This window comes from Leptonotus elevatus, chromosome 4 (genome assembly GCF_054856555.1).
Source record: "Leptonotus elevatus isolate MCC_2025b chromosome 4, RoL_Lele_1.0, whole genome shotgun sequence".
NCBI classification, from domain to species: domain Eukaryota; kingdom Metazoa; phylum Chordata; class Actinopteri; order Syngnathiformes; family Syngnathidae; genus Leptonotus; species Leptonotus elevatus.
Genome location: NC_141242.1, coordinates 23,753,711 through 23,776,542, shown reverse-complemented (window position 1 = coordinate 23,776,542; position 22,832 = coordinate 23,753,711). Strand labels below are relative to the sequence as shown.

General features: G+C 39.1%; 1 protein-coding gene across 3 annotated transcripts; it reads left to right on the top strand.

The window, feature by feature from the left end:
- The first annotated feature begins 629 nt into the window (after positions 1-629).
- Positions 630-21,523, top strand: chka (choline kinase alpha). 3 transcript variants are annotated; one of them, XM_086074110.1, is made up of 13 exons: positions 955-1,101; positions 2,233-2,341; positions 2,844-2,904; positions 4,726-4,779; positions 10,396-10,509; positions 10,874-11,007; positions 13,601-13,705; positions 14,049-14,107; positions 14,182-14,269; positions 16,093-16,201; positions 16,299-16,405; positions 16,486-16,567; positions 18,239-21,523. In XM_086074110.1, the coding sequence occupies exons 2-13, from the start codon at positions 2,325-2,327 to the stop codon at positions 18,296-18,298; spliced, it is 990 nt and encodes a 329-aa protein (XP_085930236.1). In that variant the 5' UTR covers positions 955-1,101; positions 2,233-2,324; the 3' UTR covers positions 18,299-21,523. The 3 variants fall into 3 exon arrangements, with proteins under 3 accessions (XP_085930234.1, XP_085930235.1, XP_085930236.1); XM_086074108.1 differs by lacking the exon at positions 2,844-2,904 and having other exon boundaries at positions 630-1,101; XM_086074109.1 differs by lacking the exons at positions 2,844-2,904; positions 4,726-4,779 and having other exon boundaries at positions 630-1,101.
- The last annotated feature ends 1,309 nt before the right edge of the window (positions 21,524-22,832 follow it).

Here is a 22,832-nt window from a genome sequence, read left to right as displayed (position 1 = left end):
ATGTTGGAAAAGCTTATGAAACAAGAAAACAATGAAAACATGTGTTTAAGTTCCTTCTTATTCAAAAGGAGAATCATACTAAACTGACAGGAGCAGCAGCCAGGCATAATTAATTATTTACATGTGCCAAATTAATTTCTGGTGGTCACTTGTAATTACAAAGAAATGTTTACACATCGTGCTAATGCAATAGACTCACTTAATGATATAATTCATGTTTAAAAATACAATAATACACATTTAAAATTAATATCCACATTCTTGGCCAATACGAGCAGATTATTGTCATTAGATCATGACAAGTTAGTTACTCAATAGAGCAAATCGAGCGGTTTTGGGATGTCAGTATTGACAACCACATTACAAGGGATTACTGTCTCCATATATGATGTTGGAATCCAACGTGACTGTTCACGGAAACAACCCGTGTCATGTCTACGCGGTGCGTGTTGCGTGGTGCACGTTTCAAGTGGACGAAGGAAGTCCGGTTTGTTTTGGTCCAGCCTACAAATGAGCCATCCCCGCTGGGCTGTGTCTGGGCCAACCAATCAGGAGAGGAAATTGGCGTACCCGAGTCCCGTGACTACAAACTCCCCGCCCTTCCATCTTCGCAGTAAACCCACACGACCCGTAACATCTCACTCATTCCCAAGCAGTATTTTACCGCGTGCAGCAACTGCCTCGTTTACAAAGCTTGAACGTCACATTGCTATTTGTCGTAATTTTCCAAGTTGAAATCGACGGACGCGAGAAAACTACTGCTTGAAAATAAATATAGAGCGAGTGAACGAATCAGATCATTTTGAGAAGAAACTGGTGCTTTAGGGTTCGGCGTATATTTTTGATTGTTTTGTTTTAAAAAGCAAAAATGAAGACTAAATTTATCAACGGGGTCTCTTCCCCCTCCATGTCTCTGGGTTTGCTGGTGACCGAGAACGCCCTGCAGGTTCAGCCCGGTGCTCAAGAGGACTGCAAGGAGCTGATCCGCCCTGAGACACCCGACCAGGACACACGGTTAAATGCTTACCACTGGTGCAAGGAATTCCTCAATGGGTCCTGGAAAACCCTGGCCGAGGACGACTTCGAGATCACCATTATAAGGTACGTCGTGTTTTTGTGTGTGTGTGTTTTTTTAGTGGGTGATTTTAAATGTTACTCAAAGCAATGGCGCATCCTTGTTGTGTTCAGCTGGCACAGGTGGAGCAAATCTTCTGCTTTTAAAATGAAATTGATTTACTGTGGCACACACGTTTATTAAAAAACAATGATAAAACGCTACACTCAGACGTCAAACTCATGGGTCATATTTGTAGTTTACCTCAAAGTGTCTTTATGACTTCGATAGCCATATGTATAAGGTCACTCGAGAACAATTTTGGCAGCCCCCACCCCCTCAACTATCAGTGGCACACTTTTTTTTTAGGGATATTTTGTCATTTAATATTTTGTTGTAATGTGTGGAATCTTACAGGTGATCAGACACTTCAAAAAAACATTTTTAAATAATGTCAAATGCATCATTATTAAATACCGCATTCAATAATGTTACTCTAATTTGAATATTTATTAATATTACTCTAATTACTGTAACAGGGTTGAAAATAAATGCTCAATGTTTGCTCAAGAGTACATGCTAGCTGTGTTAGCAGCTATGCTAACTGGCCAAGAACAACCATAGCTATAAACAAATATATTAATATTTTTTTCCCGATATGAGTAGAATGATTGCATTATTTTGAATGACAAAACTCTTGTTCCTTCCAGTTGAAGAAAAAATTAAGAATATGAAAAATAAAAGAGGACATCTTCCTCTAGATCAGGGGTCGCCAACATGGTGACCACATGAGCAGCCCACAGGCCTGTTCTAAAAATAGCTCACAAGAGATGAGGCATTGTGATTTTCCTGTAAATTGGAAAATGTAAGCAATGGAAAAGATTTGTACGAATAAAGTGTTGCATATTGATATTCATCTGTTGCCCAATTATTCTGTGAAACCAATGACATGACCAGATTCATAATAATGATGAATAATAACTAGCATTGCTAATCCTATTGATTACTCCATGGATTACTTGGGTAATCGCCCTGCCACTGTTTCGAGGCAGAAATGTGTGTGTATTCTACTTAATCTAATTGGAAGGAATGAAAGAGAGTGTATACTGCTGGATCTGGTTTGGCAATGGCGATGTCCTCGTCAATTTATCATACTGACTTATTTATGTGCCTTCCAGGGGTGGGCTGAGTAACAAGCTCTTCCTGTGCAGCCTCCCAGACAGTGTGGGCACTGTTGGAGACGAGCCAAGGAGCATTCTGCTGCGCCTTTATGGGGCCATCCTGCAGGTGGGAGTCTTCTCTATTATTGTAATTTCTCTAACAGCCCATGGCTGTCTTTTCCCTACACCAAATCAAAAATGAGATAAACACTTCACAAGTATGCGTTATGAGCCTGCGTACACAGTAGAATATTTTCTGGCTGAGCAGTCAATCAGAAGTGTAAAGTAATACACAGATTTGAAACCAAATTGACACGAATGTCAATGAGTCGTTAGGACAGATACTGTACTTGTAGCCGCTTGATCAATAATTTGTTGCTTAAGATAGACAAGAAACAAACAAGCTGATCACTGTATCTATGTGATGGGACACAGAGAAAGGGGTTATGTCGTAGTGTGTGCGTGTGTGTGCGCGCGCGCGCATAGTTCATAGGCTGATGATAATGTATGCACGCATGCGCAGTGATGCCTTCACTCCTGTTGTGTCTGTGTGTTTGCGCACGTGTTAGCCATTGTCGTACATAGTGATGTACCCCCATGGCTGTACATGCATGTGTTCTTTGCCGTAGGCTTCCCAAAGGAGCGTGCCTTGGGCACTCTTGTTCCCTGTTGAACCCACCAAAAAACACGGTACAGTATGAGATCTCTGAAATCTCAGACTAATACAAAGTCGTATTACACACACGTAGCACAACCCACTAATAAGTTAGAGTGTGGCAAGAGAACAAAGTGTGAAACTCCACCCAAGTGATTGTACTCAGGCAGTCACCGGGAACAACTTTTCCTGGAGCAACTTTTGAAACAGTTTCAAAGCTAGCGGGGGCTTTGGTTGAATCCACGATTGCAATTGCCCAGCTGAAAAAACAACTCAACAAAACATTATTTTTAGAGTACTTCAAAAATAACCGCAGCTACATAGAACATTAAAGACAATACTGAAAATTCTAATAATACAATATGAAACATCTTATTTGACATTGGAATTTTCCATACTGGAAGAATAGACTTGTATTCCTTCTTGTTGCACATAGATGAGGGAGAGAAGAGCAAGATTGAAGTCTCCCAAAGACCAATATGGGGGCGACGTGATTATAGAAGTTTTTGGCCAAAACACTGAAACTGTAATGTCACAATCATAGTGCGCCGATGTCACACACGTTTGCTACAAACTGAATTTGAATGTAAATAAAGAACTGCAGTTTTCCAACAGCCAATAATTTGGTCAATTGGCGAGTAACACACACACACACACACATAGTCATAGCTCCTCAAAGTTGTCACATTGTAGTCGAGCGACTATAATCTTCACTCAGTAAAAATGAAGGCACACAACAGGTGTCGTCTGCTGGAGTGCAGTTTGGCCTAGTGTTACTCCATTCACTGCTCAGAAGCTATTAGTTAATGATTTTTTGATATATATTTTTTTAACAAACCTACACAGTTACTGATGACTCAAAGAGAAAGACATCTTTATCTCAAGATGACATGGCTGGTGTGCCTGGAATTCATGACTGCAGCTCTCGTTAGATGGATAACCCGTTACGCTATCACATCAACATTTCAATTGAATGTCATCACAATTATCTTGACCATAACGTCCTCTTAAGTCGACAACAAGTGGCAAAATGGCCGCCCCCTGAGATGGATAAAAATGGCTGGCTTTTGCTGCATAACTGATATTCCACAAATGTAATATTAGTGAGAATGTCATGTTTAGACGAGTGAGGTCACATATAACATATAATTGTCAAGACATTTCCCCTTCAAGATTTCAGGGTGACCTTACTCTAATAATGTTGGTTGTTGTGTTTGTACTTCTTTGAGGCACTGACAAATTGTAAACAAAAATGTGTCCCTTCTGTCCTGAAGCCATTTATTGTGGTTGTGCCTAATAGCTTCAGGCTAGATGAGACCCGAACTAGTTAATAACTGCTGGCTACGGACGTGCTAATGGGTCTAATCTAAACGTGGCTTTTATTGCTCGAGATGTCTGAGAGCAGAGACACTGTGTCCTTCACCAAGGTAACTGCAGCCATCTTCTGCAATGCAGTGTCCCATTTTAGTAGTTAGTGATGTTTAATCAAAAAGCTAATACGATTAAGGAAGTTTGATTTCGCTGCCACAGTGCACAGCTTCTAATGATTAAACAAACCTTACTTTGGCTAGAGAGGTCGTTTCTCAGCAATGAAAATATGTGAGTGGAATATTGTACCATGAGTAAATTCATAAAATAGATGCAGATATTTTTAGCGCAGCTTTAGTAAATTCTTGGTTGGGTCAGAAAAAAAACGTGATAGTACCTTTTGTTTTATTTCTCCTGACTATTGCATCATGCATGAAAGCAGCCGACAAGTGTGTGCGTGTGTGTTTATTGGCATGGCTCGGTGTGGATGCTCATGGATGGCCTCTCATGTATTCATGGATAGTTCTTCCTTTTTCTTTTGTTGATAGATGTCCTGTAATAAAGGGGAATCCCAACAGTCAAACAAAGAGAATCCCTTTCAAGTAAGTAACGGATGACGGTGCCAAAATGTACAGCATGTTCCTGTGTCTATTGACAACCCATTCAACACTCACCGTGTCTGAAAGTGGCGGTATTTTCGGTATGGAACTCTTCAGGAAGTCATTGAGATGACTACAGTACATCTTTGTAACTCTGTAGTTAATTTAACACCTCTACCCTATTGAATATCTGCACAGCCTGACTGTAAACTGCTGCAAAATGTGACAGTGATGGGCTATATGAAATGAACCATAGTATGAAAATGCACTTTAGTGGGGTTTTCTATCAATAATATGCAAACACGTCCTGTCTACATCCCAACCAGGTATGAAAAAGGTCCGCCTGTGACTTCTTTAGCTTTATCCTCCTTTCTAAAATGTGTGCTTCAAACAGGCAGATTAAACTTCCGTGACTTAGTGATGTAACAAAAGACACGGAAGTGCACTCAATCCAGCCCCCTCGGGTTAGTGGCACCACCTCTGCTAAAGGTTTGTCGCGCCCACTGAAATTCGAGAAGCTGGCTGCGCCATTCTTTTTCTCTCCCTGCTTGCAAATGCTCCGTGGAGAGGGGAAACGATGATCAGGAAAAAGTGGTTGCTTCCTTCGTCCCAAGTCTTTGAGAAGACAGTGGTTTAATTTTATTTTTGAAGAACGTGTACGACATAATTTCTCAAAGGACTGTTTTGTCAGTAAAGCCTGTTCAGAGCTGGATTTGCAACACGTTTAAACATAATGGATCGGTCCCAACAGTGTGACACGACTGCAAACGAGAAAGATGCAAGTTTAACATTTTTGATTTAGCCTTCCTTCCTATCCTTTATAATAAGAGATGTGCACCTTCTACCATATTATTGGTGTATTTTTAGTGCCTAAAGTGGGAGCTACATTTATCATGTGGAGGTTGTTTGGTCACAAGAGGTCAGATATGATAAAGTAGACGGTGGTTGGATAATATGAAGCGGTTGCGTATTGTTTTGTCAAGATACAATCTACGGTGGTTAATTTGCCGTGACTGGCAACTCGCCACCTAGTTGTCATGACTTTGTGATGTTAACCGGCCGCTAAGTGGTCTCGGCGAGACGGCTTGCACGTTGCGACCGCGCAGTGGCCTAAATGTGCACATTTGTGTAATTTATAACCGCTTGTAAATGTCTACAAGTAAGCAAGCAAATCAGAGACATTCACGGCAAAATAACGTTGGCGGGAGATTTGCTGTTTCCGGCAAAATAACCATTGCCTAAACAATCACAAACTAACGCTACAATATAGTCTCTGTAGTAACTTTATGCTACTTTTTCTTATAGTAAAACGTTATGCCACTTATCCACATATTAAAATAGTTGTCAAATGTGTAAAAGACATGTCTGTATTTTCCTATTTTTCTGCTCCCATGGCCAGTCGTTTCCATTCACAACATTAGCACATGGCTACCATGACCGAAATCACTGCCCCTTCGAGAGAGAACGGTATGGCCTAGGCGTGGCCTGGTGCAGCTATTTACATAAAAGGGACACACCCCTAAAAAAGCCAGTTTTTAACAGAGCGTTTTTTGGCTGATTTAGGGACAGCAAAAATATTAGGTCCAAAGTCAATTTTGACGAATGCATGTTACAGACATGTCTTTTACACATTTGAGAACTATTTTAGTATGTTGAAAAGTTGAATAATACGAGACCCTTAAAGTCCAGCTCAAAGGGCGTGAAATAAATACATGAGAAAAATATTTGTCAGGGAACTATTTGTAACACAACAGAAGCTACATGAATGAGCTCAGTTTAAGATAGCAGCTTGAGGCACCCGCAAGCCTCACAATGACCTCTCACACAGACCTCTCACATTGTGAGGGTGAATCACAACATGTGATTGAGATGAAGTCATTAGATTGTAGCCCCTCCAAGCGCTGTATTGCTAGAATGGTGACATTGCTATCTTCTGTTATGTTTGCCGGTCACTGAAATCCAAACATTGGTGTTAATTTTATCCGCCATTTTTAAATTTTGTCTCAGTTTTAGTGCAGTTTTAATCACGCTTGTTAGTTTTTATCATAGTTAGTCGACCTCATCCCGTTTTTATTTTGTCAATTTTTAGTCAACTATAAATCTAGCATTTTAGTCTTTATTTTAATCCAAGAAAACGTAATTTTATTCAAGTTTTAGTAAACAAAAACTCTCAATGTTTTAGTCTAGTTTTAGTCAGTACAATCATTTTACCCAAGTATATTTTTGTTATCAGATAATGTTGAACATTACAGATCTAAAACTATTTCTCTCATCTTTTTGATGAAAAACAACTTCACACACAATTACAGTATATCAACAAGTGGCTACTAAGGCTCTATGCTATGAGCTAGCTAAGTTAGCCAGCATTCGTTAGTTGTTGGATTAACATTATTGCTGAAAGGTTATAGCCGTTGGATTAATGTTGCGTTATAACAATTTATTTATTTGAACTGTTCACCGTGAATCTACCGCCTCTCTGTCCCATGTGTTTGTTCATGTTGCACTCGCTAGCTGCAGATTTGAAAGGGAGTGTGTCACTGTGTGTCACATGACAGTATCACAGTGACAGATTAGTAGAATCATAGAATTTTCCTCCCGCGACCCTTGTGAGGATAAGCGGTTAAGAAAATGGATGGATGGATAGAATTTTCCTCTCGTTCTTGAACTAAAATGTCCATTGATTTTAGTCCAGTTTTTGTTAAGTGAAGTACATTTTCGTCTCGTCCTCATTAATTGATGAAAATGCATACTGATTTAGTTTCAGTTATTGTTTATTAATTAGGGGTTTCGGTGCCTTGCTCAAGGGCACATGGACTAGCATCTCTTTAACATTTCACAATTTCCCGTGGCCTTATTTTGGTCTGCAGGGGCAAAGTCTTGAAAAGACTGAGCCGCAGCTGCCCCCTGTTTTTGAGATAAATTACCCTTGATCGTCTGTAGTGTCTGGTTCAGGTAAATCCTATTTAGCTTAAAAACAATGGCACTGCATTAATCCCTTTGTGGTTATATCAGGCTGCTCTAAAGCATAGTGCAATATCAGCTTCCACTTGTTGGCAATGTATTACTTGGACGTAGACAAATGTAGACCATGGCCAGTGTTGCATAACGCAAACTCTTGACATTCAAAGCCTTGTCAATGTTTATTTGACCAAAATTCGGTGGCTTTTAGTTTCTAGTTCAGATCAGGTTTCTATGGCAGGTAAAATGTAGTTATCATATTTGCCTCTACTGGCTTATTGACACACATTATGGGACAGATAAGTATTGAGGTTGCTGAAGCAGCTGTTATTAGCCCACAGTGCACCTGCTCAACATTCCAAGGCCAGCCACGTAATATTGTAGCATTGATATATGACACTTGCTTAAGACACCTTTCAGACTAGGATTTCATCAACTTCCAGTGTCAGAAATAGTATGAGAAAGGTGCAAACTATTGTAGGAATAATAAAAACCTCTTCACTTTGACATCCAAAGTGTGATGTACTAAATGATTAATAATTAGGACTGGTATTGTTTTCAATCTTGTCCACAGCTCTGCTTAGTGGAAAACAACACTTGAGAGCTCAGGAAGAACATATTGAATTCACCAATGTACAACCCACTTAAGCTAACAATTGGGTGGAATAATTATATGCATGGAAAGATGATATTATATAATGTGGACCCCGGACCCCAGCTAACTATGATATGACGTCACTACAACGGCAGCCCCTTTAGAAACACAGTCTGTGAATGTTAAAACAATTGACTCGAGTTTAATACTAAATAGTTTTCTTCATTCATAAATATTTGACATAACTTCACGTAACACAATTTACGTGACAGGATGGCGCTATCTCCCTGCACGAAATTATACGGTGAACTACTGAACTGTATGAAATGCTTATGAAACAAGATAAAAACAATAAACGAAACAAAATTGCGAGAAGGCAAGTTTGCTGGAGCCTGGAGGTCAAAATTAGTTTTGAGTACCAAAATAAAAAACAATTTATCACTATCCGCCATTTTGGTTGTTTACTTTTGCCTCTAACGCTTTCCGGTCAGAACTGGGAACAACCAACTGAGATAAATCCGACTTCCGACCATCCTCGAATGCACTGCAGCATATGAACTGTGGGTCAATTGTAATGATTTACTACCACAAAGATTTGTCTGAATTATTGATGCTTCTTTCTCATTTGCTTATTTTTGCTGCTTGACAACTCGTTGGCTTAACATTGTAGCCCATTTGCTGCTCGACAGTTCAAATAGAGTAAACCATCAGCAAACGTATGCATTATGAGTCACATTATAGGTTATTTCGAGGCATGTTTCTTTTGAAAGCAATGCGGAATTCTTAATAACCACTTAAACTATTTGTCATCATTTTGTTCTTGACTTGAAATTAATTACTGAAAGTCTTATTAGTCATAATATTTTCAACTCTTTTTAGAGGACTGTATGTTATACGTTCGTCCCTTACAGAAGATAGAAATGTCAAGTCTGTCAGTTACTGTCCTTGCGCTACAAGTGATGCTGTTAAAATGATTTGATGTGAGGTTTGAGGGCTCTTTCCTGTAAGGCAAAGCATCTTCGTGCTGGCACATTATAATACATTCCCTGGCTGATGGCCAAAGAACCCTGCAGCCAGTCATCCTAATGTTTTGCCTCTGCAGCCATTCAGCTCAAGGTTATTCACTAAAGTTAAAATAGTAGCATTTGGTACATTACTAATTACTGCACTGGCATTTATGGTATTTCCAATAACTTTGTTTCCATGTCAGTCTGATAAGTTTTACAACTAAAGCTCAAAAGACATTGCAGCATGTTTATGTATTAAAAGTAGATAAGAAATGAAGCCGTGAAGGAAATTGTGCATGGTGCAGTTTTTCCCAGTTAACCTCGACTCTCTGGCAGAGTTCATTGAGTGTGTGTTGCTGTGTGAGATTTGTGTTTTACCAAGATAAAGGAAGAAAGACGAGGCTGTTCGTTGCTTCAGGAGCTTAAACAGTGATTGGTGCTGTTGGTGGGCCAAGGCTTCTTGGAAGTTTTAATCCATCTGCTGCGTTTCCCTCACAACCTTGACCGGCAAATCCAACTAACCAGAAACCACTGCATTCTCTTAGACTCCTTTTAATGTTTTTCTCCATCTTGTTTCTTTACTTCAGCCTGTTTCAGACATTTTTATAGCTAATATGTGCATACCTTATACAAACGAAAACATTTTTATGAAGTATTTTTCTTGAACTGTACTTGATGATTTAGTGTTCGGTTGAGGTCATGATGTCAATTGGTATGGTTTTATTAGTGACGTTATTAAACTTAACGTTTCATTGGTATTGTTAATTGTATGAGAAGAAAGAAGCTAAATTCCTGAAGACAATATAAGGCATATCCACATAAGTAAGTTATTGAGATAAGAACAGTGTCATTTTTAACAAAATCCTCTTTAAGGTATTCAGCTGTATTAAACTATCACAAATGTCGGAACAATGAGTTGTGACTTGACTTTTACCCCAGTTAGCCGAATGTCTTGTTTTTGTTTTCCTTGTTCATCATATTTCCGGCACACATTATTTCAGTTGTTGGAGTTGCAGACCTCTTCAGCTGTTACTTATGCTTATTGCTTGTCTGTTTTAGGGGGCTGAGGCCATGGTCCTGGAGAGTGTGATGTTTGCAATCCTGGCAGAGAGGGAATTGGGTCCTAAACTCTATGGTATTTTTCCTCAGGGACGACTGGAGCAGTATATGCCTGTAAGTTACCGTTATTTGCTAACATGCATGTTAATGTTAATGGAAGGGAGCCATGCTTGTTGTTGTTGCACTGTGGGTTCTAAGTTAGCATTGCAGCACATGGATTGCAATATTTACATTAGTTGATTCAAACAACCGTTGTTAGCTGGTTAAAATAACTTTGATTTTATTAAATTTTTGCATATGTAAAAAAATAAAATAAATTACAAATAAAACTGTACTTCATCATACGGACACAGTGAACTCATTTAGTCTCCCCATTCATATTCTATCCGGTTATAATTTTGTAACTGGTCAGTGCATATTTTTAATTAAAGAGAACATGAATTCACGCCTGTAAGTAAAACATCCTATGTATCGACAGAGCCGCAAGCTGGAAACATGTGAACTGAGTGACACAAGCATTTCGGCTGAGGTTGCTGAGAAAATGGCTGAGTTTCATGGAATGAGGATGCCTTTCAACAAGGAGCCCAAATGGTTGTTTGGAACCATGGACAAGTAAGTTACTAAACTTTGTCAGGGTTTTTCCCTACCCAAATTGAGGCAGAGGAGGTTTCATTCTGAGTCGTAATCGTGTGTTTGCTGTAACTCTGGTTGTATGCTGGTTCAACCAAACACTTTTTCTATGAAGTTTTTAAATGTATTCATTGTTATCATTTTCTTCTTCTTTCTGTTTGACATTAAAGGAGATGATTGCAAACGCGTCCTCTCGCACTCCTTTTGTAGTCAAGTGCCTGTTGGTCTGACCCATCGGCCACTTGGCTGCAGATGTCTAAATGCCTCGCTTTGAATGGATAATTGTCCTTTCACTTTCTATCGTACCTCCCTGTGTTTACTCCGTTTACAACCGAGATGTTGATTTTGCTGTGAAGGTGTAATTTTGCTGAAGCGATGATGAATGTTATGGAAATAGTGGCTAGATAACAGCTTGCAAGCTGACGGGAACACTAATAGGATACTTAAGACTTGATGTGACTAACTTAGGCAATTACACTGTTGGCTTGATTCAGTTTTTTTGTTCTGTTTTTTTATGTATTGGAGGATTTGTACCAACATGACAGCTACAAATATATATAATTTGTATTTTCAAACTCTTTTTTTTAAACAACGGTAAAAGGGATAGTTTGGGATTTTTGACATGAATCTTTATGGCAGCGTCCTGTGACCCAAGATCTGGTCCGTTTTGGTCGAGATTAAAGTAGTCCAGCAAGTTGGTTGGGGTCACGTAAATAAAGCATTTTTCTTCTAAAAACAACGTGTGTTCAAAAGAGTAATAAATTTGCATCACAAAACCGCAAACTAGAAAAAAGTCAGACTCCATTACCACCGGGCACTATTTTTCTGTTCGTATCACCCACTGCGCGGCGCACTGCATCCAGCTGACACACGCGCGAGTTCCACCACAATTATAACTTTGAAAACTCACGATAACATGTCTGACTACGACACTGACGACAAAGACAGACTGTGTCCAAATGTCCACCCTTATCCACTAACCCCTCATTCACTACATAACCCCGCACTATATAGTGGCCTAACATGTATTGCCCTCAATCTGTTTTGGCGATACGGACAGCCAGCTCACTACTTTCTCCTCGTCGCATATCAGGTGACCACCGGCGCATAAATATCCGACTATTTATTGTGAATGAAAATGTTTTAAAACTGTACTATATTTCCTTTGTTGTACATAATTTCAACTAAAATGAATTAATTATTTCCGTAGTATATATTTAATGCATCGCCATGTTCTTTTCATACTCGCAGTCCATTGTGGTCTATATTAACCCGGTTGAGTGAACATCGATGTTCACTACTTTTCAGAGTGCATTGTGGGTAAGTTTGAGAGCCCTACATTTTAGCTCCCTGGACATTCGGACACAGCTACAAAATGACGTGAACCCTCAGTAGGTTGCAGATTGCGGTGTTGTGATGCAAATGTTTTACTCTTTTGAACACAAATAGTTTTTTTTAGAAGGAAAAACTCTTTATTTCCGTGACACCAGCCAACTAGCCGGACGACTTTCGTCTCGACCAAAACCGGACCCAATCTTGGGTCAGCGGTAAATCAGTGCTGTAGGTGAGGATGCCATCCATACACTGAAAAAACGGGGATTGATATTTACTTGAAAAAATCTAGTAAAGTTTGTTCACTTCAGAAATTCTAGTTAAACTCCTTGTAAAATGTACTTAGAATTTCTGAATGCATCAACCTTTACTAAGCTTTTTCAAGTAAATATCAATCCCCATTTTATCAGTACAGATTCATGTAAAAAAAATCCCGAACTATCACTTTAAGGTTATAACATAAAAGGTAATGTCCAGTAATTTTCTGACATGCCATAAATCCGGAAAATTACTTCAAACAACCTAAATGACCCATCCGGTCTCCTCGTCTTTTTCTATGTTGATGCAATTAGTAAACACAGACTGCACCACTTTTTTTCACTCTTAAGTCAACATTCCCCACTTTTAAAGATAACATGTCGAGATTCCGATAACTGTCTATCATGATGTACTTCCGTTTGAACTGAGCCAAAGTTTGTCTGGTAGGATTACGTTGCACAATTATTTCCAGTTTAGTGACAAAGTCCATTGCCCTGTCACACTTTTCTTCATAGAAAGTTCCAAAATAATGTTTTATGGTGTGCAAGGGAATATTACTCATATAGTGTAGCTTGACTGCTGTTTCATTTTAGATCAGTCCGTGCCAATATTCTTTTACAACAACTAAAAGATGAATAGATTGCCATTGTATTTACTGTGGTTAAATCTTCATCACGTATTACAAGTGTAATGGTAAGGGAACAAAAAAATAATAATAATAACAAAAAACATGGACATGTTAGAAACATCACAACACTGTCTTCATAAAGAGTTAGTTGTCATTGTGTTGTCGTTGTCACTACTGACATTAGTACTCAAAGCTCAAAATATGCACTTTTTTTAATGTTGCGCAAGTGACATCCACTTTTAGTGTATCAACATGCAAGTATTGAGAGATTCATGGTGCCTCTTTCACATTGTGCCGACTACATAATTGACATGTGGAGTGAATACATCCTTTGTGTCTGCCTGTTTTTGTCATCAGGTACTTAAGCCAAGTCATGAGGCTCAACTTCACCCGAGAGTCTCACTTGCGGCATTTCGACCGCTTGCTCAGCTACAACCTACAACAGGAGATGGATTGGCTCAAGTATGTTGTTCTTAGATTGGTATTGCATAACAGAAAATGTAGGTGTGTGAAGGTGTTTTCCATATGGTCGATGGCAGCTCATACTTCAGATGACAAAACATGACTTGCTTGCGAGAGCTGTTGTGATATTTAAGCCGATTATGTTCATGAATGGGCGATTATCTTGATGACGCCGGTGGATGGCGTCATACTTTCCTCTACACAGATGACCTTTACAACACTGATTAAGTTTGTTGACAGTCAGCCTCCCAAAAATTATTTCTCATCAAGTTTATAAAATGTGGCTAAAGCATAACAACACGCATTTTGTGACTGCTGACCTCTTTTTTTTTTTTATGTTCAGGTGTCTGCTGGAGTCCACCCACTCTCCAGTGGTGTTTTGCCACAATGACTGTCAAGAAGGTGAACTAAAACACTATAAAATCGACATTGTTTAAGGGGACAGCGATATAAAACATTTGTGTTTGTTGCTTTAGGAAACATCTTGCTACTACAAGGCCACAATCAGTCGGACAAACAGAAGCTGATGCTCATTGACTTTGAGTACAGCAGTTACAACTACAGGTAGGCATTTTGGCACACTCTGCATTAGTTGTACACAAGCCATTCAAGTGCCTAGTTGCAGCCTAAATGTAATGGATGTTTTTTTTTTGTACTGTCCTTTTTTTCTAAGTTGATTTGTTCATTTTATGATTCATGTCATTGTTGCACCCTACACTATCATAGCATAGAACACTGCGTCTGTGTCACTGACATTGATTTTACACAAATCGATGAAACTACATGTGCAAGCACGTGACAGGATGCTTATCACCAATCTGTATGTATGTGTGTGTATATATATATATATATATATATATATATATATATATATATATATATATATATATATATATATATATATATATATATATATATATATATATATATATATATATATATAGGGTGTCAGGTTATTAAAATATTTAATCGATATTAATGGCATGGCTTCAATAGATGACTCACAATCGCAAATTTTATGTGTTCTAAAATGTAGAATAAAATGAGTTTCCATACTCTTGTTAACATAAAAGTGGAGTTTTTTTTTTAAACAAATAGAAATATGGCTAGATACATAACCTAGATACTTGGACTAAATGTAGATTGATGGGATTCAAGGAGAGGAAAAAAGAACACCACCTGGCACATAACCTGGATGGAATCAATACATCCTCCCAGCAGTCATAATTCACAGCCACCTTACGGCTTGCGATGTCGAAATACTCTGCAGTTGGTTATGTAACCAGCATTTGGCCGGCCAGTGAGAGCAAGCAGCGTGGATGCATAGAGCGACAGTATCCAGACCGAATGCGATGATGGTGCATTATGCTTGCTGTGTTTAAAGAAGCGACACAGTCATGTCCTTGAGAGCATGCTTATCATTGTTTACGGATTTCAAGACCGGGTAAACTGAATAGCTAACATTGGTCTGGACTCACAGTGAATAGTAGACAAAGCTTTCATTTTCTCCCACAGTCCTTTTGTCCCATCCCCCAGCTGTACCCCCACACCCTCCCCGCGCTGCCAAGGCTCCTCGTATGACATGTGACGTACAGTACTGTACTGCACACAATTGACATGCCACACACATAATCTGTTGAGCACATGTTCTTAGATGTATTGGGGAGAATATACCTCGAAATGATCACATGATCTAACTAGATCGATGGTGCACTGTATGTTTGTCCACTGCGACATGACCTACTTTGTAGCACAAGCCCATGAGTATACAGCCGTGTTGCCATGGCGCCTCCTCAGCCCTAATTTGCTAACGAACGCATTGCATTTGAATACCAATAACTGAAACAAATCATGTTAAAATGTATTTGTTTGGATTTGTCACCATAGGCATGGTGTATCATCAAAATGGGCTCTAAACCGAGTTTAGGTCAACAATTCCCAAAATTTCACAACCACAATCGACAGTTCTTTGTTTCAGTTTGTGGGTGTTCGGTTGAGCCTTTTCCCAAACTAGCATACAGCGCATCTGCTGTGTTTTTGTTGGCGTTCGCAGCTATGAGCCACAGGGCTGCAATGCAGGGAGCCTAACAACAAAGTAGTGCACCTCGATAGAAAAACAAGATCTCATGTTCTCCTCAAGTAGAGGAAAGTGCATGAAAACATACACAGAGTTGGATGCGGGACTCTTATTTATGTAGTGATGTGGGTTCAATAACATGATTATCTTTTAAATCTTTCGGATCACAACACTTTGATTACTGCAGTATAAACCTAATTTAAAAACAAATGATACATATACAATTATCATAGTGCACATATTAGGTCATTTCACTGTGCCATAAATCTTCTCAACTATTTTGTATTTATTTTTTTTACATTTGTTGCAGAGGATTTGATATCGGCAACCATTTCTGTGAGTGGATGTATGACTACAACTGTGATGAGTTTCCTTTCTTCAAAGTGAATGCTCAGGCTTATCCTTCCAAGGCTCAGCAGGTGTGTGGGATCTCGTAAAAGGAATTTTTGCCTTGAACAAATTTGCGTTTTCCGCATCGAATACTGATTTAAGCAACCTTGTGTTGTTTTTGTACAGCTCCACTTCATTGAAAATTACCTGCGTGCGTCTGATCAAGGATTTGACAACTTGAGTCAACAGGACCAAATGAAAATGAAGGAGGAGCTCTACATGGAGGTCAACAGGTAAGGGAACTGACTACGTTTGACACGGTAAAACATTTGATTAGAAAGGCAAGCAAAGTGTGCTTTACTTGTGCCTACAGGTTCTCACTTGCATCCCACTTCTTTTGGGGCTTGTGGTCTATCATCCAGGCCCGTCTATCCACCATCAAGTTTGGATATCTGGTGAGTGATGCCATTTACAACTTGGATTAGTTTACAGTAGGCATTATTGACCTGCAGAGTGGGGCAAGTCCGTATTTGCTGTTGAGGACTGGTCGACACAGGTCAGGTCAGACTGCCATGTCAATCAACATGTCATATTGGCTGAGTGTTTGCAGTTCTCTTTGTGTGTCACACACTCATAAACGCAAACTTCTTCTCAAGGTCTCCCTTTGATCAGATGTCAAATCAGTGAGTGAACAGTTGCAGCGCACGGTCATAATGGCCGAAAAGGGGGAAGAGCCAAATCCAGATCCGAAATTTCTTACGGGTCGACGGAAACAGTAGAACAGATCCCTCCACCCCCCTCCCCCGTTTTGTCGTGTGTTCTCCAAAGTGCTGTGTTATAGCTGCACTGTTAGGAAAGTGCTACATTATATAACGACGCCTTCTTAAAATCATCGCCTCAGTCATTTTTTCAGATTTTTCAGGACACACAAAAAAAATTAGCCATTTGCATCACGAGGAGATGATTTAGGCAAAAATAATATTTTTTGCAACAAAAAAAAAGAAGACTTGGACAATTATTTCAAGAGGGTGACGATAAGTAAAGTTGAGTTGAGTTGATTTGGATCATGTTTTAAAGTAGCACTAAGGAACTTTTCCACCTTAATAAAATATTTTCATAACTCTTCTGATGAACTTAAAACTAGTTGAATGGTACATTTGCCGTGGCCTGAGGAAGTCTGTATCATTTTTACTGTCAGTAAGCAACTTTGGGGAGGATGGTAGGAACACTGCCACACAGAGAAACTACAAATGTGCTGACTGCTTTTTGGTCATTTCCCCCTTTACCCATTCGTTATAAAGACGGAAGTCAATTTGAATGTCGACGCACAATTACTGCTTTCCTGGCAGAAGCTGCAAAACAACTGAAAAGTTGGATAAAAAGATAAGTCAAGGATCAACATTGGCCTTGCTTTCGTCAGCTCAAAAACGACACAATGAGCTTGTCTGCATGGGAAATGTGGTCTGCCTTCAAGCATAACAATACCGCTTTTGTCCATATGGATTATGGCGCCGCCATAATCAACGTAAATTGAAAGTTCCTTAGTGTTGCTTTAAATGACAAAATAGATACAGTAGGACAACTAATATTAACTAAATGCAAAACACCACCCCCCCATTTGTATTTGTGTCTGTTTCATAGAGGTTGTACAGTATATACAGTGTTCAGCATAAATGAGTACACCCCAGCAGGTTTGTAAGAACACCTTTAGTTTCCTTTCAGAAGCAAGAATTTTTTTTTAATGGGATACTATATTAGTGTTGTTCAGATACCATTTTTTGGCCCCGTTTCCGATACCCAGTTTTGCGGTATCAGCCAATGCCGATACCGTACCGATACCTAGGTTTGTTTTTGGGGTTGGGGGGTTTCAACATGAAAAAGCTACCCTGCCATTGGTCAGAGCATTCGAGGGCCAATAGAATATCTTAGAATATCTTTCGGTCTCGACACCACCACAATTGATATGAAATGAAACAAACTGATGTATTTTGACGTAATTGAACCATCCTGTTACTGTACTGCTCTTCATTATGGTTGAGGGCAATTGGGACATCTTTTTCACTATAAACACCACCACAATGAATTTGTATCTAATCTGTGTTTTCTGAAAATATTATCCTTTGTAGGAATACGCCATGGACAGATTTGACGCTTACTTCCAGCAAAAGAAAATGTGGGCCGTCTAAGAGAGTGAGAAGATTGGACGACCTTCTGATTCGAGGGAGGTCATACTAGCTGATACAGATTCCATGCTTTACTTACACTCTGCCACAAGAGTATTTGCTGGCTGCTGTTGGTGGCGGTGGTGCCAAATTGAATCACCGGTCCGGGTGCTCGTCCACACCCCAAATTATGCTGCAGCTCAAAGTTTCAACTGCTTGCTGACAGATAATCTTGTCAGAGCTCTCTTTGCTTCTGCATTGCTCAGTGAATATAACTAATATAGGTTGTGACTGAAGCAGGTCGCATATGGATTTCAGTTGAAGCTCGACTGGACGCATTAACATTGCATCAATGTATTTGTATTGATCATTCTGTGGGAAAGAGCCAAAATGTGAACTTCTTGTGGTAGATTTCTGCTTACTTAAGCATCCAACTACCTGTATGTATATTACATGTAAAGCCCGAAGTACCAGTAACCCGGCCGCCTCTGTTGCTAATGGACCGTCTTGCTTGGTGGGGTTATGACTTGACGTTGTACAGTTGGTTGACATGCTATTTTAGGTTTGAATGGCGGTATATGCCATGTGATTTAGGCCAGGGAAAGGGATTGTGTTGCATTCCCAGGTATGTGAATTGTTCTAGGTTGAACACGATCCCATTCAAATTATCAATGTGAAACTGTCTTATACAGTATTATCCGTCATGGTAACAGCACACTAACTCTAGCATGGCTCTGCACATAGCTGGGTAACACTTGTAGTGAGTAAAATATACAGTAGTGACAGCTCAACTAAAGCAACATTCCATCTATGAGTTGTGACCTTAATAAATTGTTGCCTTACTCTCTGTTGGTAATTGGGGAATTATAGTAAATACGCATGTAAATGCAATTAAGAAAAATTGTTTTGATATATATCTATTGACAGTTCCATGGTTAATGAAATGCATATATGATTCTTCTCATTTTTGATACCTGACCAGTATAGTATTAGGACATGAATATAACAAACCTAAGTGTATTGCACAATTGTCAATACCCATAATAAGAGCTGTCAAGGAAATCAAAACAAACATTAGATGGTCATAAAAAATCATCATCAGTAGGCATCTACAGTAATTTCTGGACTACAAGGCGCACCTGACTATAAGCCGTGCTAGCTAAATTTGATGAATATTCGAGTTTGTTACAAATATAAGCCGCATCCGACTGTAAGCCGCAGGTGTTACCGCACCGGTATATAAGGGTTCCCGCTACTTTCTTTTCCATAATGAGGGCGCAAATTGTCTCGCTCTCGTTATGTCTCTCCTACTGTATTTGGGCACACTTGGTTTGTTTTGCTCTGCCTGCCGCTCTTGCGCTTCCTTTTTAGTGCGCCCCCTTGTGAGCTGATGGATAAGCCGCACCTTTGTATTAGCCGCAGGGTCGAATGCAAGTGAAAAAAGTAGCGGCTTATAGTCCAGAAATTACTGTACTTTATTCCATATTTCACGTGAACTGTTGAAATGCTTTGTACGTTATGCAGCTTCGTGCTGAAAGCTGTGCAATTACCTCAAAAGGTTGATGGACTTCACAGTGCTTCACAAATGCATTCGACCACCTGATACCATCCGACATCATGAAGTGACTTTAAGACGTGATATATTGGACTCATCGAAGAAGTCAGAAATTATGTTAATTTGTCATAGTCCAAAATTTGATAGATTTTACTATTAAAAATATAATTTCATTTTTTTGTGAAAATCTAGTGACGTGCAGCTAATCTAGCGACATTTGACTCACTAAGTATAGCGACATGGTGGTTTTTAGTTTGAAACCATGCATAACGCGTATATTGGGTGGTGGTCTCGTAAATGTCTAGCACTGTGTCTATACAACAATCTACAGTAGTGCCTGAGCCACTTAATTTTGCAAACCCCCAAAATGTGATCCTGTGAAAGGGTACAGTTGGTATTACCTCATTGTTTATATGAGTGGTGGCTCATAATTTGTTTGTGATTTACACAGACTAGAGGGAAATAACTCCCATCATCTACTTAATATGCCAGTTGTCTGATGTTGGAACTATCCAGATGAGTTTGAAAGTCCTGTGTAGCACTTTGGATCATGAAGGACTGGAGACAAAAAAAAAAGAAAGAAAAAGTCCTTCAGTGTTGAACTGGGATTAATTTGTTTTATTTCACATGCTGTTTTTTTTGTTTTTTTTTTATTTATACTTGACAGTTATCCTTCTTTTTGAACTTATATGCGTTTGTCGTTATATAATTTGGAGATGCAAAGGTGCATCTCAATGTTGTCCATTTGACTAAAAAAAACATTTTGAGTGTTTTCACATTTGAAAGTATGAGCCAATTTGTATTCTTTTGTTACATTAAATAGAATATGTCAGGTAGTTTTTGTTTTGTTTGACACAACGTTATATATCCTTGTATACAGTATTAAAGAGCTCTATCCTTTTACTTTTTGGGCAAATATTGAACAGCTACCACAATTATAAGACTTATCTGGAGTAAAGAGGCAAAGGAGCTCCAAACTACAGTAACAAGTGCCACAAGCCTTGAACAACATGAACACACTAAGCCATCTTTATTTGACTTTGATTGAACAAATTACACTGAAACCAAATTTCAGTCCCTTGTCTCAAGCAACTCCCACCTTGAAATTTTCGTTTGGACCAAACCTAAACTGGTTGGTAGGTCTTGACCTACCAACCCAAAAGTTTGACAAGTTCATCCCCATTGAGGCAAAAGTCTTAACCGCTTCAGTGCTTATTTTAATACTTTTTTAAACTTTATTTTAACACTCATTCATGGCTCTTTTTTTTCCAGTTATGTTTTTTTTTCTTTTTTTTTCCCCGAATGTATATATTTTTGAGTCTTTTTTCCCTCCATTGTAAGTGTCTTGGTCATTTTAAATTGATTATTTTAAACTTTTATTGTGTTAAAAAAATGATTCTTGTTTTTGCTGAACATTACTACATATGTGCATATTCATGTTCACGCTGGGCCCGTTTGCTCCTATAGAAAAACACAGAACGGAAGTAATGTGCTCACTTGCAATATTCAATTACTAAGATTGTGATATACTTACAATAAATGTTGTGGATTTACATTCAGCACAACACTATTGGGCATGAATCCTTAACTGAACTGAAAAGGGTTAAAGTTCAACTACTGCAGTATAGAAACTATGAACCTCCTTCCTCACTTGTATTTATGCTTTGCACAAATAAAAATAAATGCAAAAACTATGGCAGAGTCTGTTTTGCTTCGTCTTGGATGGGCTGGGATGGATTAAATGTTGGATTCAAACAATTTGACAGTGTGTTTGCCGTGCTATAAGCATTAGCTAGCGAGTACGTGTAAGGTAGTTCTGCTATGTTATATATTTAGCAACAAAACATAAATTTGAGCAGCATTTTTTTTTTAACATCAGTATCGAATCGTCTTTTATTGGAGAGATGCACACACCTAATTGTTTGTTACATCAATTCATTCTGAATTCCCTTGGCAGATTTGAGTGACAGTGCAGCACAGTGAGGCAGAAATGTGATATGATGGGGAGGGGGAAACCCCTCCAGTACTGAAAGCAGATGTGCAGCCAAGAGAAATGCTATCAAAAAAGAATAAACTGTTGGGTGATATTAGCACAATAATAATGGCAAGAGTTTTATTGCATTTAGGTTGTAAATTGTGGTGTTTAGACCAGCGGGAAAGGCTTTTCTGGCCCTGACCTTCCACCACTACTGTGTTTTAACTTGAAAGGAATGCAAAGCCAGTGAAAACAAAATGGGGGAAGGGATGAAGGCCACTGGCCAGGACTTGAGTGGCAAATTCTTTCTTCTACCATCTTGAAGTAAAGCCAAAGCAAACAAAAGTTATGACATATAAATATTTCCAATTAATTTTCTGCAAGTACGGTGAGCAGAATTTACTTCCTAACTGTGATCTGAAACATTAATTGACCCTTTTGGCCCTCTTGACGTGTAAGCAAGGAATGGTTTGGTGTGTAACCTATGCTGACACACAGACAGGAGGGGGGCAAGAATGCAGCGTAGAGGAATGTTATTACAGACAAAGAGGTCTGCGAGGCTAAATAGTTGAAATGATCAGCTGGGGTATTTTTCCAGACACGTTGTTTGTTTACATCCATGTGTTCTGTCGGCAGCTGTATGTTTGCCAAGATGCACAAACATTTCTGCCCCAAAAATCAAAATCCATCAAGCTTTTCAAGTAAAAAGACCAACATTTCTATTCTGCTTTTTACAAGTCATGTGACTGTTATTTTACAGGATCATTGAGATGGTTCCGTTTTTGTTCATCCCACACGCTACTGTTTGAAAACAAGGAGCAGAATTTAATTAACTGTGACCAAATCATTTTGCCTCTTGGCCATCTTGACCTTGGAGCAAGGAATTGTTTGGCATGAAGCACCTGCTGACGCACAGACAGTGCCAAGAATGCGGTGCAGAGGAATGTTATCACAAAGAGGGCGTGGCTTTGCGGCGAAATAGTAGGCCGTTTGAAACTCATGACTGTGCTGCTGGACAGAGAACTGTG

Bases quoted from the DNA above. Each gene is read 5' to 3' on its own strand.
- chka (XM_086074108.1), top strand. From the start codon at position 869: ATGAAGACTAAATTTATCAACGGGGTCTCTTCCCCCTCCATGTCTCTG. The intron at 1,102-2,232 runs GTACGTCGTGTT...TGTGCCTTCCAG, and splicing joins TTCGAGATCACCATTATAAG to GGGTGGGCTGAGTAACAAGC. The intron at 16,406-16,485 runs GTAAGGGAACTG...TTGTGCCTACAG, and splicing joins CTCTACATGGAGGTCAACAG to GTTCTCACTTGCATCCCACT.